The sequence below is a fragment of the Rhizoctonia solani genome, chromosome 12, assembly GCF_016906535.1.
Source record: "Rhizoctonia solani chromosome 12, complete sequence".
Classification (NCBI taxonomy): Eukaryota; Fungi; Basidiomycota; class Agaricomycetes; order Cantharellales; family Ceratobasidiaceae; genus Rhizoctonia; species Rhizoctonia solani.
Window position 1 is genome coordinate 1,312,235 of NC_057381.1, and position 17,069 is coordinate 1,329,303.

General features: G+C 48.4%; 8 protein-coding genes across 8 annotated transcripts; 5 read left to right on the plus strand and 3 right to left on the minus strand.

The window, feature by feature from the left end:
- Positions 1-486: 486 nt before the first annotated feature.
- On the minus strand, positions 487-2,958 carry RhiXN_11653 (alpha/beta hydrolase family protein; the record flags this gene model as incomplete). The annotated part of the gene is made up of 14 exons (XM_043331468.1): positions 487-622; positions 677-769; positions 821-835; positions 888-1,001; positions 1,052-1,189; positions 1,240-1,349; positions 1,432-1,490; positions 1,548-1,803; positions 1,863-2,217; positions 2,278-2,358; positions 2,407-2,504; positions 2,554-2,658; positions 2,714-2,845; positions 2,911-2,958. The coding sequence occupies 14 exons, from the start codon at positions 2,956-2,958 to the stop codon at positions 487-489; spliced, it is 1,740 nt and encodes a 579-aa protein (XP_043184978.1).
- A 372-nt stretch (positions 2,959-3,330) lies between these two features.
- On the plus strand, positions 3,331-3,732 carry RhiXN_11654 (uncharacterized protein; the record flags this gene model as incomplete). The annotated part of the gene is made up of 3 exons (XM_043331469.1): positions 3,331-3,462; positions 3,530-3,565; positions 3,625-3,732. 3 exons carry the CDS (start codon positions 3,331-3,333, stop codon positions 3,730-3,732), a joined length of 276 nt encoding a protein of 91 aa, XP_043184979.1.
- A 900-nt stretch (positions 3,733-4,632) lies between these two features.
- RhiXN_11655 (uncharacterized protein) lies at positions 4,633-5,245 on the minus strand (the record flags this gene model as incomplete). Its single annotated transcript, XM_043331470.1, has 4 exons — positions 4,633-4,768; positions 4,827-4,972; positions 5,029-5,122; positions 5,187-5,245. The coding sequence occupies 4 exons, from the start codon at positions 5,243-5,245 to the stop codon at positions 4,633-4,635; spliced, it is 435 nt and encodes a 144-aa protein (XP_043184980.1).
- A 349-nt stretch (positions 5,246-5,594) lies between these two features.
- RhiXN_11656 (Retrovirus-related Pol polyprotein from transposon TNT 1-94) lies at positions 5,595-6,029 on the plus strand (the record flags this gene model as incomplete). The annotated part of the gene is made up of 1 exon (XM_043331471.1): positions 5,595-6,029. The coding sequence occupies one exon, from the start codon at positions 5,595-5,597 to the stop codon at positions 6,027-6,029; it is 435 nt and encodes a 144-aa protein (XP_043184981.1).
- A 26-nt stretch (positions 6,030-6,055) lies between these two features.
- RhiXN_11657 (Copia-like polyprotein/retrotransposon) lies at positions 6,056-6,933 on the plus strand (the record flags this gene model as incomplete). Its single annotated transcript, XM_043331472.1, has 3 exons — positions 6,056-6,224; positions 6,275-6,435; positions 6,739-6,933. 3 exons carry the CDS (start codon positions 6,056-6,058, stop codon positions 6,931-6,933), a joined length of 525 nt encoding a protein of 174 aa, XP_043184982.1.
- Positions 6,934-8,196: 1,263 nt separating this feature from the next.
- On the plus strand, positions 8,197-11,918 carry RhiXN_11658 (Retrotransposon-derived protein PEG10; the record flags this gene model as incomplete). Its single annotated transcript, XM_043331473.1, has 3 exons — positions 8,197-8,641; positions 8,893-9,501; positions 10,471-11,918. 3 exons carry the CDS (start codon positions 8,197-8,199, stop codon positions 11,916-11,918), a joined length of 2,502 nt encoding a protein of 833 aa, XP_043184983.1.
- A 167-nt stretch (positions 11,919-12,085) lies between these two features.
- Positions 12,086-13,182, plus strand: RhiXN_11659 (Retrotransposable element Tf2 protein; the record flags this gene model as incomplete). Its single annotated transcript, XM_043331474.1, has 2 exons — positions 12,086-13,117; positions 13,171-13,182. 2 exons carry the CDS (start codon positions 12,086-12,088, stop codon positions 13,180-13,182), a joined length of 1,044 nt encoding a protein of 347 aa, XP_043184984.1.
- Positions 13,183-13,683: 501 nt separating this feature from the next.
- RhiXN_11660 (Retrotransposable element Tf2 protein) lies at positions 13,684-17,034 on the minus strand (the record flags this gene model as incomplete). Its single annotated transcript, XM_043331475.1, has 1 exon — positions 13,684-17,034. The coding sequence occupies one exon, from the start codon at positions 17,032-17,034 to the stop codon at positions 13,684-13,686; it is 3,351 nt and encodes a 1,116-aa protein (XP_043184985.1).
- Between the last annotated feature and the right edge of the window lie 35 nt (positions 17,035-17,069).

Below are 17,069 nucleotides of genomic sequence, written 5' to 3' on the forward strand. Positions count from 1 at the left end.
ACACGTCGTGCGCAACCACGACCTCCGTTCCCGCCTCGTGTCTGCTCCTATTCGCTCCTATTCGCTCCTATTCACTCGTGTTCGCCTGCAGTTCTCTCGACTCTGCTCATCTCGTCTTGTTCTCGCCGCATACACCCCTCGCCTGTTCGAACTCGTTGATTCGTGTCCCGCCTCGTCACACTCCCGCTGGTCGACTCTTACCGTCCATCCCCCTCGCGACCGGTGCGCCTTTCAGTGGTCCAAGAGAACCGGCCCTAGTATCTCTTGCAGTTGTATGAGGGGTTGTGTTAGACCACGAATCGACTGTTATTTTTATCGTCCATGTGCCTATTGTTTGGAGATAAATTGTATGCGATGTATTGAATTTGCAGATTTACAGACGACACGTTTATGTTGGGCTGAGACACATTACAACCACACAGTATAATACTACTTGCTTGGAGGCTTGACTTGTAGGTCACTCGATTCGCTCTGTCACCACTTCCTTCAGATACCAGGTATCATTCCAGACTTAGCATGTCTCAGCCCCAGCCTCTCCACAGCTTCCAGCAGCTTGGCATCTCGCTTGCTCAGCGCTGAGCGCTTCGACCGTGTGCTGTTCGTTGGGTAGATATACCCCGGCCTGGGTTGCAGCCGAGTCTCAGTACAAGGAAAGAAAGAGATATACGATGCGTACTCGGGCGTGCAGTGAGTTCCGTTCTTGGGTACAATGCCGTTGACAAAGTAGTCGTGAACGTTTTTGACCGTGCAGAGAGACGGGTGTGAAATGCTGGGGAATACATTTGTGACATAGAATTTCTTTCCGCAAAAAATTACTCACGATGGGTGTCCAAAGCTTGAAGCTGAGTCAGATCGGATTTCTCGATCATTGGTAGGATTAGGCTTACCCTTTCTGGACTAGTAGGGTACTGGAATCATTTCCAAACGCCTTATTCATCTTTACTGCTGACGAGAGCGGTGTGACTGGATCCGCGTCTTGGCCGACAAGCAAGATAGGAAACCTGACTGTATGTGAGCATGTTCCTGAGAAGGACATATGAATATAACGTACCTAGTCTTTTTAAGCCCCTTCTCGATAGACCACGGCCCAGTATATCTCTCAGTTGCACGGAATGGCCAGCCGCGGCACCCCCCAACAAGGAGAGCCCACTGTTCGGCGACTGAGTTTATCTGGCTCATTTCGCGGAAACTGTGAAACATGATGGGCGGAGGCATAATTAAATTTTATTGGGAACTTACTATCCAGCATACTCCTCAACTGTAAAATTCAGCGGCGACGAATCGCCACACAAAATTGGGTACAATGTCTCTCTGGACCCTGACCTTTGCATGGAGCGATTGAACACGTTCTGAATATAAATAAGCTTTAAAGGTGAATAATGAAGCTGTGGAACTTGCCTGGTTATATGGCTCTGGCAGAGCTCCATAAACCTGGCTGTTTAGCACGGGATAGTAGTCACGCCCATCCCCATTCTCTAGAGCGGCAAGCACTGTCTCGAGACTTTAGCACAAAATTTGTACCCTTATCAGGTTCTGTAATAACTTACTTTGGCCCTGCGATTTCCAGTACTTGGGAGAGTAAGCCAAAGAGAATATCATAGATTGTAGATCGTTGCCTCGTATGATCCCAGGTCCCGTCGCCGAGTCCCCAACAACCAGCGGCTCCTTTCCCAGCTTCGTGTACAGCGCGTCGATTCGCTTCGTCAGACCTTCCACAGTCTCCGTCTTGTTGTCTTTCCCTACAGCTAGTGCGCATTCTGTTGGCCCGGCTTCGATGCACGTAGACACAAAGCCTGCGATCGCCTGCAAGTCTATGTCAGACATGGCTCGATAGTGGGAAACTATCGTCAGACTGGACAAACCTTGTGAGTGCCCTGCATACTTGACCTTCCCCACTCGAGAACATTGTTGTAGTATGCCTCTGCATCCGAGACGCCGTCCAGCACCATGCGCTTCACGAGATGCGGTCGCATGGCAGCGAACGTAGCACCTAGAATAGACCCATACGAGAATCCAAGATAGTTAAGCCCATCCTCGCCTAGGGCTTGGACGATCCTCTCCATGTCTTTCACGACGGCGACGGTTCCTGAGTTAGTAAGCATGTCATGGTTTCCATTCTGAGTGCAGGCCTTTGGATGGGTGGACTGGATGGCGGAGAGCTTTGCGACATGGGCGACCTCGCCTGCACCACCGACGTGAGGGAATGGTGCTCCTTGCCTGTTTGAAGACAGAGTTAAGCTAAATAAATACTTGTTATTCATGCACGAATAAACTTACGATGCTATTTGGTATGCACTCTGCAGAAACTTGTACTCGGTGTCATGACAGGCAGTGGGCGGCCCAGTCAAGTTTACACCCCTGCCCTGGATGATTAGTAGGGTTATCTTCATAGTGCATTAAACGCACCTGGGGTCGAAGCCGATAATATCGTATCTACCATCAACCAGTGTGCTCACGTCCTCTCCCTGCTCTGCAATGGTGACCGTTCCTGATCCTCCAGGACCCTGTAGTAATAGTAAGATCATGTTACTAATCAATGGGTATGGAACGTACGCCTGGATTAACCAGAATCGATCCCAGTCGCTGGTCTTCCGGAGCCGTGGCAGCATACTTGCGCATGAATATCGACACCGTCTTGCCGTTCTCCGGATTCGTGTACTGCATTCAACAAGCTGGGTTAGAACGTACGCAAACGGAAAAGGACAGGACATACGTCCATAGGAACGTCAAAGATCGCGCACTGCGTGTTGCTGATATCAGGACATGCAGACCATGAGATAGTGCTCGCGTTAGAGCTCTGTCGCGAGTGAACAGAAGGCGTATAGGTCGCCTTGACAGCGGGTATCTGAAAGACGGAAAGACGTCAGATGAATGGCTGGGGGATGTAGGACTGAAAGAGTATAAACTGACGGTTAGTCCCCATAGGGCAGCGCTTGCGATAGTGAGCTGGTTCCACATAGTACAAAGCTTGACTTGATACGAAGTCTGAAGCCTAGCATGTTGTTTTTATATGTTCGCGTTTCCCGCTGCCTCCGTCCTCGCCGTTTGCTTGGCGTAGGTAATAGTCAATTGCAAGGTATTGTTGGCCATGGAGCTGGGCGCTACTTTAGCACCGCGAGGGTCGCCTGATCGACAGTCATAGGCCTCGCCGTGGAGTTTAACATAATTACTCCTATGTCCTCTTACTCTTCCCATAAATGCAGTTATATGAAATCCGAAGAAGCACTTCCGCAGTGTCGAGTGATGGCTACAGAGCGTATCCCGTAGGTCCACGGTGATACAATCATTCCCAATTCTGCCGATTGGCAATATGTGTGCCTGATTAACGTTATGTCTATGTCGATGAAATGGGCTTTTGCCGCCGAACGTGGTGGCCTCACCGTCCCTCCAATCCATGTGCACAACATAGCCGAAAGATTTATAACTGACTCAGGGCACCAGTCACACATCACTCCCTTGGTCGTGTGTGGTTCTGAATACCACCACTCTGACGATTTATCATCCGCACCCAAACCCACGAAACAGCCAGGAAGAGAGCTCTCCACCCGAAAAGCGCGTTAAAGCTGTGAGTAGGCAGCAATGCCGATGTATGCGACACGCTGCTGCGTCTGCTGCGTCGGCAAGGATCTTACAGCACACGGGGTCAACAGGATTGCCCCTGCCGCGGGAATGGGCTATGTTGCTGCGGCATGCTCATCTGGTCGAGGTCTTGTCGCATATGGCCATGTCTGAAGATGATGGAGTCCTGTTCTCACCCAAAGCTGCTTGTAACTCAGGGGGTTCGTCGTGGATGGTTGCAACTGTTGTATTGTATAAGAACCGTTGACTGGCAATCCTAATCCATTGCTTCAGTCTCATACCCGTTTGCCCCAGGGTTCAACAAAGCATAATTGGGCCTTTATAAGCCGGTCAACCTATTGAACATGTATACCCCCCTCACCAGCCTAAGGCCCTTCTTCATTGTAGTTAGTAATTCCTGCACTGCCATAAGTGGTTTAGATTCCAGTAGTTAGCCTTAGTTAGTAGTTTGCATTGTTGTAGTACAGCCACAAGCACCCATCACTAGCACATCACCAAAACGGAGGCTGGCGGGGGATGGTAAGGCCTGATAATGGCAATATGGCTTAGAATGGCTAGAAGGCTTACGTAGGCCTTGCCAGGCCTTGTAATTAACCGGCCATTTTGGTCATGATTAGGTATGTTCTCAATCCTGTGGCAGCCTTGCACCCAAAGTCAGCCTGCATATAATTGAAATGATTCTGTATTATTGGGAATGAATTACAATTGTAATTGTCAGGATTGCACACTAAGTCTGGATTGCCAAGTTTGGCTTGGATTACAATTGCCGCAACAGGCATGCAGTCGATGTCTTGATTACCAAGGCAGCGACACCTTGCAATTGGGGAACATCCTGACGAAATGGGCACGGCTGGCAATACATGTCCGGCATTAGAATTGTTAAAAAGCCTTGCCGAAATCGAAATCGATAACTAAAATCAACATGCGTATGGGTGTTCATCGGGCATATATATTAAGCAATCAATTCCAGCAAGACAGATGTTCGTGTATCGGTTTGGGTAGATTCAAATAGTATTTTATATCGAATTACATCAAAGCTATGTGTGCATCGTCTTATTCCTCATCTTCAGAGCCCCCCATGTCGCCTTGCTCCCTCTCTATCTCCGCATCAAGGAGCGATAACATGCCAGTAGGCTCGTCCCCACCTGTAGCATCGTTGCGGCTCTGTACCGAGTTCGGAAAAATTTTCCTAAGAGGGGGAAGTTAGACTCTTTCGGCAAACGATGAATTCAGATAAGGTAACGTACTTATTCCACCAAGCAAGAAGTATCTTGTTGGTTTTCTGATACTTCGGAGACTCTAGATAGCGTCGAATTTGGTTATAAAAGTCGATATAATTAAATGTCCCGCCTGTATCGTTGAAATGGGTCTCCGAAGACAGGGAAAATCGAAGCTGTGAACGTAGCTTCAGATAAGCAAACAGGCATAAGAGAAATTACAAATACTTACAACTACCGCCGCGTATGCCAGGAGCGCAGGTGTGATCACGACAAGTTGGTACTTGTGTGCAATCCCCTTACGACCTTGTTTGGCTGCGTCTGGCCTAGCCGAAGTCGACGGTAGAGCGGACAAAGGTGAGTCGAGGATTGCTTTTACGGTCTACGGACTTGGGGTAAGCCCTCAACCAGAGTTTGCTTGTCAAAACTTGTTGTAATATCAGTATCATAACTAGATAACCTGTATACGTGTCCACGTGACGCGTTTGTATCTGTTTGTACTATTCGCATATATGCTCATGGAATTTTTGTAAACCTCAGTTCGGTAAACCTCAGTTCGCTATATCATAGTCAAAGCTGAGGTAAAGTACGGATTATTTTCTATCTTTTCATGTTATCTCACAAGTACCTGTAGTATACATTACATCTAGGTACATTGAATTCAGTTCGCTATATCATAGTCAAAGCTGAGTATACATTACATCTAGCATCGACACACCTGCGCTTCAACAGGTTATGAGCCCCCCGCACTGGCAAATTAACCAAGAAGACAAAATACATGCACGTTAGCCGCACAACATGTCAACAAGTGAGAATAAGAACACGAAAATCTACAAACTCCCAAAGTTGAAGGACGATGGGTCCAACTACAACGCGTGGAAGTTTCGTCAAACGACAGTTTTGAAACTGTGTGGATTATTTGGCGTAGCAAACGGAACCAATAACTTGCCCAACTCACCCACCGAAGCTGAACTAAAAGACAACGCAAAAGTCTCAAACTATAAAGAGTCAATTGCTAAGTGGACAAAACAGGATGAGGACGCGTTTGTGCAAATCACGCTGAACATGGAAGATGGAGCTATGGCGGACGTAATGGACACGACTACGGCTAAGCAAGCATGGACTCGAATAGTCAAACGCTGGGAAGGAAAAGGCGTCCAATCGCTATCTTTCTTATATCAGCAGCTTACCTTGACAAAATTTTGGAAGATGACAACATTGCTACTGGTTTAAACAACCTATTGTCGATTGCTTCCAAGATGAAAACACTTGGGGAACCTGTCAGCGACCTAATGATGGCACAAATCATGATGAATGCGTTGCCACCCACCTATGCAATTGTTAACACCGTCATCCAAACCACAAACCAGGCAAGCGCTGTTACACCTCTGATGGTCAAGGAAGTCGCTCTAAAGGAGGAAGAACATTGTAAAAACAGCACTGGTCTCACGGCAATGTTCTTGCACTTACCAAACAAGTCCAAAACATTGAATGCAAAATTGTTGAGCTTGAACTCAAAAAACCGCAAAAGAAAAACAAAGGACCCGCATGTCTTAACTGCGGTAAACCCAGTCATTTGAAGCAAGAATGTTGGGCAGCGGGAGGCGGCGCCAAAGGAACGGGACCAAGGCAGAAGAACGTGTGCCAACAAGCAACCAAAGGACAAGGGCAAAGAGACGTCAACAAAAACTGAATCAGCAAAGGTTGCAGTTACAACAACAACTTACCTGCAGTCCTATATGCGTTACCGGCAGTCAACAGTGAACCAGCCAATAACTCATGGCTACCAATTTGGGTGCATCGAAGCACATGACACCCAATTGACACTGGTTTGCCACATATTGTCCACTTACATTGCCCATCCACGTTTGAGTTGGAAACGGGAAGCAAATCCTGGCTGCAGGCATTGGTTGTGTTTTTATTGTGATGCAAAACTGTCAAGGAACTGAGCGAAGCAGTAATAAAAGAAGTCCTACACATACCCAAGCTACAAGCAAACCTCATGTTGGTCCAAGAACTTGTAAACAACAGGACGGAGGTTGCATTTGGAAAGGACTATGGCGCGGTCCTTGTGCAAATAAGGGACAAGGTCCCAAGATTGGTTATGCTTGTCAAACTGATTGACTCTACAAACTAAATGCACAAGTGAAATGTACCAAAGAAACCGCACACGCTGGATTGGTTGAACCAGACAATGAGAACAAACGCAATGATGCCAAGGCACACAATTTTGTTGCCTATGCTGCACTGCTATTGCAAGAGCCATTTGACCACTTGGCATTGACAATTAGGCCATATGAACTACAAATACGTCCTAGAAATGGTCAGAAAGGCGCAGTTAAAGGCATGGATATAATAGGAAGTTGCTCACCTCCCAAATTGATCTGCAGCCCATGTATACAAGGCAAACTGTCGTAGACACACTCAATACCAGGGAATTTATTCCTATTTTCTCGATTTTAAACAAAGGCAAACGGACACATTTTCGATCACGTGACTTCGGCGCTTATATCTACGCTAAGCGCCAAGCCACGTCCCCATCCGCGCTTACCTCAGCACACGTAGCCACCTCCACCTGATGACATCACTATGACACGTCAGTGACACGTATGCATGAGTAAGGCCAACTACAGATTGGGGTTCTTATTGGTATGGTATTGCATATCTTGTATTTGTAATAAGTTCTCCTCTGTAATATATAAGGAGTGGTGTGGCTGAAAGAGCCATTTGTACCATAAACAATTGTCAGCAAACAATTCAAATCAACATGAACATGGCGGATCAATTCTGGGGATATGCGGTCATTTATGCATACCTATGGAATATTACTCCAAAACAATTCCTAAATGGGCGGACCCCTCAAAATCTTCACCAGAAAGGTCCCCAACGTATTGCAAATCCGCATATTTGGTTGCAAGGCATGGGCACGCATACCCGACAATAACAAACCAAGCTACAAGCAAGGTCAATTGAATGCCAATTTTAGGGTTTGCGCCAAATCAAAAGGCACACACTAGAGCGGTCAAGCGGGAAGATCCTCACCTCACAAGATGTTGTATTGACAAGGGCGGTGAATCACGTCAACAAATTATCATTGAGGATTTTGAAAAGCCCAAATGGAACGCCAAGCAAGTGGGCAACAAAAAGAATTGAAAACACACCAGGGAAGTCAAAATTTCAGTCTTGAAAACAGATGAGAAAATTCAAAGAGACGGACCTATGGTCAAAATCAATTTGGAGTCCAAAGCTCTACACATTGCCTCACCAATTGCGCGCACAGTCCCCAGAGACTTGCAAACCAATGCCTGAACCTCCTGCTTGACCTTGTCATTTGACTTGACGCATTTGCCTGCCGGAACGGTACGGTGCTAGGACAAACAAACACGCCAAGTACGCCTATATGTCAGTAATTGACAAACCACCCAAGACGTTCAAAGAAGCAATGGAAAGGCCAGATTTTCACCTCTGGTTAGCTGCAATGATTGACAAAATCAACTCAATTGCCAAACACGGAGTCTGGAAACAAGCAAATTGTCCAACAGATAAGAATGTCGTGGAATGTCAATGGGTTCTCACATATAAACGTGGACCCAATGGCAAAATTGTTCAATACAAAGCCCAACTGGTTGCAAAAGGATATTCTCAGCGCCTGGGCATTGATTTCAACAAAGTTTCCTCACCTGTAGCTGCGTCCAACTCATATCAAGTGCTCCTAAGCAAAGTTGCTAACCAAAACCTCAAGCTCCTTCAACTCAACATCAAGACTGCATTCTTACACGGCAATTTAGACAAGGAGATATATATGGAGCAGCCTGAGGGTTTTGCAACAACAATAACAACAATAAGTCAGTATGGCAACTTGTGAAGGCATTATACGGGTTGAAACAAGCGGCAAGAGCGTTTTACCTATGTTTTGCGCAAGGTACTCACAAGAATCAGATTCACCCAATGCAAGACCAACCATGCCGTTTTTTGGCAAAGGGAAGACAATAAACTAGCAATAATATTAGCGCATGTCAACAATATGTTGCTTGCAGGCACACCAAGATCATACCTTGAAGACATAAAGGCAATTTGGCTAAATCTTTCAACATAGTGGATCTAGGGGAGGCACAAATGTTTGTCAGAGTCAAGATAACAAGGGATCAAAAGGCGGGAACGCTAAAAATTTCCCAACGTCAATACATTGACAACGTTCTTAAACGTTTTGGGATGGAAGACTGCAAACCATGCATTACCCCAATGGCAGAATTGTTAAGCCTTCCAAAATACAACTCACCAAGCGTGGACCGCACTCTCTACCAACAAGGTGTTGGCTCACTTATGTACGGAATGATCTCAACTTGGCCTGACATTGCATACGCAACAGGACTGCTTGCTCAACATGCCGCAAATCCTGGGAAGGAGCATTGGTCAGCATTGCTACAAGTTCTACAGTACTTACAAGCCACAAAAGATCTTGGAATTGTGTACAACAGCTCTAAGAATTCAGAGCTCATTGGGTTTGTTGATGCAGATTATGCTGGAGATCCGCATACAAGTTGGTCCACAACTGGTTGGACATTCATTCTGGCAGGAGGTGCTATTGCATGGTCATTGAGAAAACAGCCGACAATATCTTTATTGAGTACTGAGGCCAAATACGTTGCGGCCGCAAGCGCGGCACAAGAAATTCTTTGGATTCGAAGTTTCCTATCCAAATTAGGTTTTTGTTGTAGACACACTCAATACCAGGGAATTTATTCCCATTTTCTCGGATTTAAACAAAGGCTAACGGACAACATTTTCGATCACGTGACTTCGGCGCTTATATCATACGCTAAGCGCCGAGCCACGTCTCCTTCCGCGCTTACCTCAGCACACGTAGCCACCTCCACCTGATGACATCACTATGACACGTCAGTGACACGTACGCATGAGTAAGGCCGACTGCGGAGCGGGGTTCTTATTGGATTAGATATTGGATATTATGTATTTGTAATTAGTCGTACTGTAGAATATATAAGGAGGCCAACCAACCATGGTAACACCCAGGTCAATTACCTCTTGTCGCATCCCCACTTGTACAAGGCCTTACAGCCAGATCACTAAGTAGCACTACCACGCCTTAAGTGTCAACTCCACTGTACATACGTAGCTTGCCACCGCCCATACGGCCTTGGCCATCGTAGTTTAGTAGTTAGACGTTGTAGGGTAGACCTTGCCGCCTTAAGTGGTACCTGCTGTACATCCACATGGCCACAAGCGCCCGCGCCCTTGACGTCCTTACAGACGTCTAGGACACTAGGTAATCAACCTTAAGTTGGTTGCAAACCGTGCCCACCAGCACACCCACTCAGCTCAACAACGAGAAGGCCCCTAGTACTAGCACAAGGGAAATCAGGTGATCAGGATTGCCTTTCGCTGTCAATAATCAAACCAGCGTCGTCCCCACCTAGTACCGAATTGCTATAAGGCTAACAGGTTCTAATCGTCCGCATACCACTGGTTGCCGCACCTTTTGTTAGCGACCCTAGACAGCCAATCCACCCGCTTGCAGAAGCACTGCCCCGCATCACGCCCGTCCACGGCAGCTGATCAGGGTAAGAACTGTCCAACGCTAGGCCGGTTGAGGCAAGGGTTTAGCGTACACATACAATAAAGCGCTCATAAGTCCTGATACAGGCACCACTAGTCCCCACACTCTCCACCATTACCTCCCGCACTCCCCCACGTTCTTCCTCCCGGGCATCCACCCACGCTGGCCAGTCTTACCCCACACACCCCATGGCAACCCGCTCCCGGCCGCCCTCTCAAGCCCGCTCCCCTATCAATCAGGGAGAGCTGGGATCCTTCATTCCGCCAGCCTCCCCTGAGCTCGGCAAAGTCTCACTCAAGCGGGTCATCCGCCTTCTCTGGGGGCTCCAATCCCAAGTCGACCGCATTGAGCGGACCCTCTTGGAACAAGCCAAAGTTAGTCAAGAGGTTCAAACCAATGTCAAGAATATCTTGCAAACAGTCGATGTTGTCAAGGATGGGCTTGCTCAGCTCCAATCAGCCCTGGGTCCCCATACCCCAGAAGAACAAAAACCCCCTGCGGTCAAGGAAACTCCCAGGGCTGCGCCCAAAGCCGAGCCTGTTGGCAAGGCTCAACCATTCCTTGGGGCCCCAGCCCCCATCATCTCCACAGGGGCCCCTAGGCGCGACCCCCTCTCCCTATTCAATCCATACCCTTCCTCCTCCTTCCCTTCGGGACCGGCTCCAGCCCCCCAAGGACCTCCACCAGTGCCTATCATTACCCTGGCGCAGCCTCCAGCTCCCTCCACTGTAAAAGTGGACCATCCAGATGCCTTCAAAGGCAAGATTGGCTTGGAGGCCAAACAATGGTTAACACGCATGTTAGCCTGGGTATGCCTGAATCAAAGGCAATTCCCCTTGGACCTGGAGGTCCTAAGTTTCCTCCTCATGAACATGACGGAGGCCGGCGGAGCTTGGGCTCACCCCCATTTGGACCAACTAGGGTCCCACCGCGCACTCATCCAAACCGTGGATGAATTCAAGATTGAGTTCCTGGCCGCTTTTGGCAACCCAGATGCAACCAGAGCAGCGGAGCGGAAGATTACTTCCCTCACCCAGACCGGCACTTGTGCCAAATACATTACCAAGTTCCGCACGCTGCAAATGGAGCTTGATTGGAATGACGCCGCGCTTTGCGGCCAGTTTGCGCGTGGACTTCACTGGGAGGTCCAAAGACAAATTGCCACAAGGGAGAGACAACCCAGAACCCTGAGGGAGCTACAGGACGCTGCCCTCATTATCAACAACGCCCTCTGGGAGGAGCGTGCTAGCCACCTGCAACAGGGGAATAAGCCTAGCAAGACCACCACAACCCCCAACCGGGGGACAAGTACTGGCCAACAGGCCACCAAAACCGGTCCCCTCTCCTCCAATCCCAACTACGTCTCGGAGGAAGAACGCAACCGCCGCCGCACAGAAGGTCTTTGCGTGAAATGCGGAAGGGCTGGACACAAGTTTGCCGAGTGTTGGACCGGATGGAAGGCTACCCCAAAGGAGGATAAGGGGAAGGCCAAAGAAATCGCCAAGATCGGCAAAGACTCTGAGTACCAATTGGGAAAAGAGTAAGGGTACCTGCTGCCGCGCGCAAGGACCCCAAGGACTCTGGTATTGTTTTGGAACTATGTAATATATCTGCGTCTCATAAAAATCAACCCCTGTTTACTATTCCAATCAAACCAGAAAAAGCGGAACATTTAGAAGTCCTGATTGACTCAGGCGCCACATCCTCTTTCATGCACCCTTGCACCGCGGAATCACTCCGCCTTCCACTCATTGACCTCCCTATACCCCGCACCGTCACAATGCTCAATGGGTCGAGCCCCCAGGCTGGTAAAATCTGGAAGAAGGCTACTCTAACTTTCTCCCTAGATGGCAAACAAATGACTGAGACCTTCCTAATCTGCAATACAGGATCTCACGCCGCCATCTTGGGATTGAAGTGGTTAGACGCCCACAATCCGGAAATCGATTGGAACCTGCGCACACTCTCCTTCCCTCACACAACCCCTGAACACGTGGCAATTGCTGAGGAAGAGGAAGCAGATAAGAACCCCCTTGAAGGAGTACCCCCCGAGTACCACCAATACGCTAAAGTATTCGGGGAAGAAGAATTCAACAAGCTTCCCCCCCACCGGCATTACGACATTGGGATTGAACTGACGGAAGAAGGCCCCTTGAACTCTCCATTATACAGCATGACTGACGCCAAATCCGCTACGCTCAAAGATTGGCTCAGGGACAAGCTCAAGGCAGGCAAGATCCGCCCCAGCAAGTCTTCTATCAGCTTGCCAGTCATGTTTGTTCCCAAAAAGGATGGCTCCCGCCAATTGGTTGTTGATTACCGCCGCCTGAACAACCAAACCAAGAAGAATGTTTACCCGCTACCCCGTCCTGATGACCTCATGGCCCAGCTCCGCGGCGCCAAAGTATTCACCAAATTAGATCTAAGATGGGGTTACAACAACGTCCGTGTTAAGGAGGGTGACGAGTGGAAAACCGCCTTCCAAACAAAGTACGGCCTTTACAAGTCCCTGGTGATGACCTTTGGTTTAACAAATGCCCCTGCCGCCTTCCAGCATTTCATGAATGAGCTGTTCAAGGATTTATTGGATGTATGCGTCATCATCTATCTTGATGATATCCTAATTTACTCTAAGGATGACGCTTCCCACACCCAGCACATCCATGAAGTCTTACGGCGCCTTATGGAAAATCAACTATTCTGTAAAGCCTCGAAGTGCACCTTCCACGTGACTGTCCTAGACGTCTGTAAGGACGTCGAGGAGGGAGGCGCTTGCGGCCGGATGTATCTAAGTAGAGAACCGCGTAAGGCGGCGGCAAGCTATCCTACGGCGACGACCAGCTATACTACAATGACCAAGGCCGTAAGGGCAATGACCAGCTATGTAATTACAGCGAGAAAGCCGCTTAAGGCGGTGTGGGCTAAGTAGCTAAGTGGGTTACTGGGCTTAAGGCCCTCGTACAGTAATGGGGATGCAACAAGAGGTAATCGACCTGGGTGTTACCATGGTTGGTTGGCCTCCTTATATATTCTACAGACAAGCTATTTACAAATACGTTATATGCAATTCCGTATCAAATAAGAACCCCGCTCCGCAGTCGGCCTTACTCATGCATACGTGTCACTGACGTGTCATAGTGATGTCATCAGGTGGAGGTGGCTACGTGTGCTGAGGTAAGCGCGGAAGGGGACGTGGCTCGGCGCTTAGCGTATGATATAAGCGCCGATGTCACGTGATTGAAAATGTTCTCCGATTGCCTTTGTTCAAAATCGAGAAATTGGGAATAAATTCCTTGGTATCGATTGTGTCTACGACACTGCCCCCCCTCTAAGGGCCTTGGCAGCGCCAAGGGCCTTCTTTTTCATTTCCTTTTCGTATTTTTCTAAAATTTTTTTGGCGTTTTTTAAGTTTTCTTGAGGCTCCCATGTATTTTCTTCTGATCCGTAGCCCTTCCATTTGACTCGGAAGAACCATTTCCCGTTCCTTTCTTCAGCATCAGTGATCCCCTCCACCTCGTATTCTTCTTCCCCATCCACGGTGACTGGTGGTGGGCGGTTCTCAAAGGCGCGTTTGTTGTCCCTTTTGACCTTAGATAGAAGCCCCACGTAGAAGACGTTGTGAATGCGCATTGTTGGGGGTAGTTCAAGCCGGTAAGCGCGGTCGGAGATTTTCTTGGTAACCTTAAACGGGCCCAAACGTTGTTCTGTTAGCTTGGGGCTTAAGGTTTTGAGGTTGACATTCTTGGCGTCGAGCCAAGCTTCTTCTCCGACTTTGAATTCCGTTGGGCTTCCGCTTTCTCCGGCTGTCATCCGTTGCTTGGCTTGCCGGAGGGCCAATTCTACTTCCTTCCATTGTGCTTCCATTGTTTGGGCAAGTTCATCCGCTTCTGGGACATCTGTGGGTACGTTGGACGGGGTTAAGGTGGGTTCCCATCCGTATAAGGCCTTGAAAGGAGTTTTCCCAGTACTACTGTGCATGGCATTGTTGTATGCAAATTCCGCCATTGGCAGCCACTTAGTCCAGTCCCGTTGGTTGACCCCCGAATAGGCCCTTAGGAAGTGTTCAATGGAAGGGTTGACTCGCTCTGTCTGTCCGTCGCTCTGGGGATGATACGCCGAGGAGAAGTGGGGGTCTATTCCCAGGCGTTTGTACAGCGCCTTTAGGAACTTGTTGTTGAACACTCTCCCTCTATCTGAGACTGTTTTCTCGGGCATGCCGTGCCGTTTCCATACGTGTTCCAGGAATAGTTCCGCTAGTTCCGGGGCTCTCAGCTTTTTGGAGCATTTGACAAATATCCCGTACTTGGTGAAGCTATCAATGATGACCAGGATTGAGTTGTAGTTTCCGTCCTTTGGTAAGTCCACGATCATGTTGTAAGAAACGTGTTGCCAGGGTCTAGTCGGAAGTTCTAGAGGCTGAGGTGGGATAGACGCATACTTGGGCTTCCTGATTTGTTGACAAGTTTCACAGGAGTCCACGTGCCAATAGGTGTCCGCACGGATGCCAGGCCAGTAGTGGTTGCGCAAGACCAATTCCAGGGTTTGTTGTCTACCAGGATGTCCAGCTAAGGGGCTATTGTGGAATATTTGTAGCAAGTCCGTCCTTAGGGTGCCTACATCTGGTACTACAATTTGTCCTTGGTAGAATAACAACCCGGCTTCCATTTCATAATCCTTGAATGCTCGTTTGATGGAAGGTGGTGCCTTTGATTTGTTTTGGAGGAATTGGAGGATTTCCTCCAAAGACTCATCTTGGTCTAGGGATTGCTCAATCTGGCGTTGTAACTCTTTTTCTGGCAAGACCAGTGCAACGTTGGCAAAGACAGGGTCTGGGAGCATGGTTTGGTCAGCTGGAGGAATGTTGGCGTGATCTGAACGGCGTGAAAGGGCATCCGGTTTCCCTGATTGTTTTCCGGGGCAATAGACAATCTGGAAGTTGTAACCGGCTAGTAGAAGGTGCCATTGTGCGTGGCGACGGTTGAAGGTTCTTGACTCCTTCCAGTACTCCAGATTGCGGTGATTGGTAAACACGGTGATTGGGTGTGCAGTTCCTTCCAGGAATATACGCCAGTATTCAAAAGATCGTATGATAGCCAGTAGTTCTTTGTTGTGGGTATCATAGTTTTGTTCCGCTCCCTTGAACGATTCTGACAGGAATCCTAAGGGGTGTAATTGTCTGTCTTCCTGGCGTTGACTGAGTATAGACCCTAAGGCCGCACCTGAGGCGTCCGTTTCCAGGAAATAAGGTTTGGCAGGATTGGCGTGGCATAGTACTGGTGCGTTGGTAATGGCGTCTTTTAACCCTTGGAATGCTTCTTGCTCCCTAGTATCCCATTTCCATGGTATGTCCTTTTTGACCAGGTTATGTAATGGCCTGGCCATATGGCTAAAGTTGGCAACAAAGCGGCGTAGGAAATTGGCAAAACCCAGGAACAATTGTACTTCTTTGACCTTAGTGGGTGTAGGCCATTCTTGGATCACCTGGATTTTGAGCTTATCCAGACTGAATCCCTTATCCAATACAATTATTCCTAGATACTCCACTGAGGTGACGTGGAAAGTACACTTGGATGCCTTACAGAACAATTGGTTCTCCATTAAGCGCCGTAGGACTTCATGAACGTGCTGGGTGTGTGTTGCGTCATCCTTAGAGTAGATTAGGATGTCATCAAGGTAAATGATGACGCATACATCCAGGAGGTCCTTGAACAAGTCGTTCATGAAATGCTGAAAGGCGGCAGGGGCGTTTGTCAAACCAAAAGTCATCACCAGGGATTCATAGAGGCCGTACTTGGTTTGGAATGCGGTCTTCCACTCATCACCTTCTTTAACTCGCACATTGTTGTAACCCCATCGTAAGTCTAGTTTGGTAAAGATCTTGGCGCCACGGAGCTGGGCCATAAGATCATCTGGGCGGGGAAGCGGATAAATGTTTTTCTTGGTGCGATTGTTAAGGCGACGGTAGTCAACAACCAGGCGGCAGGAACCATCCTTTTTTGGGACAAACATTATGGGGGAACTGATGGAAGATTTGCTAGGGCGGATCTTCCCAGCTTTCAACTCATCCCTGAGCCAGTCCTTGAGTGTGGCGGACTCGGCGTCTGTCATACTGTAAAGAGGGGAGTTAAGGGGGCCTTCTTCCGTGAGTTCTATTCCAATATTGTAATGCCGGTGTGGAGGGAGCTTGTTGAATTCTTCTTCCCCGAATACCTTGGCGTATTGATGGTACTTGGAGGGTACTCCTTCAAGGGGGTTCTTATCTGCTTCCTCTTCCTCGGCAATGGCCACATGTTCAGGGGTTGTATGAGGGAAGGTAAGGGTGCGCCTGTTCCAATCAATCTCTGGGTTGTGGGCATCCAACCATTTCAATCCTAAGATAGCAGCATGAGACCCTGTGTTACATATAAGGAAGGTCTCTGTCATCTTCTTGCCATCAAAGGAGAAGGTTAGAACTGCCTTCTTCCAGATCTTGCCTGCCTGGGGGCTTGACCCATCAAGCATAGTGACGGTACGGGGTGTAGGGAGGTCAATGAGTGGAAGGCGGAGTAGTTCCGCGGTACGGGGGTGGAGGAAGGATGAGGTGGCGCCTGAATCTATCAGGACTTCTAGGGGTTCCGCTTTTTTCTCTGGTTTGATCAAAATGGTGAACAGGGGTGACATTTTACTACTAGATATATTACAAATTTTGATACATG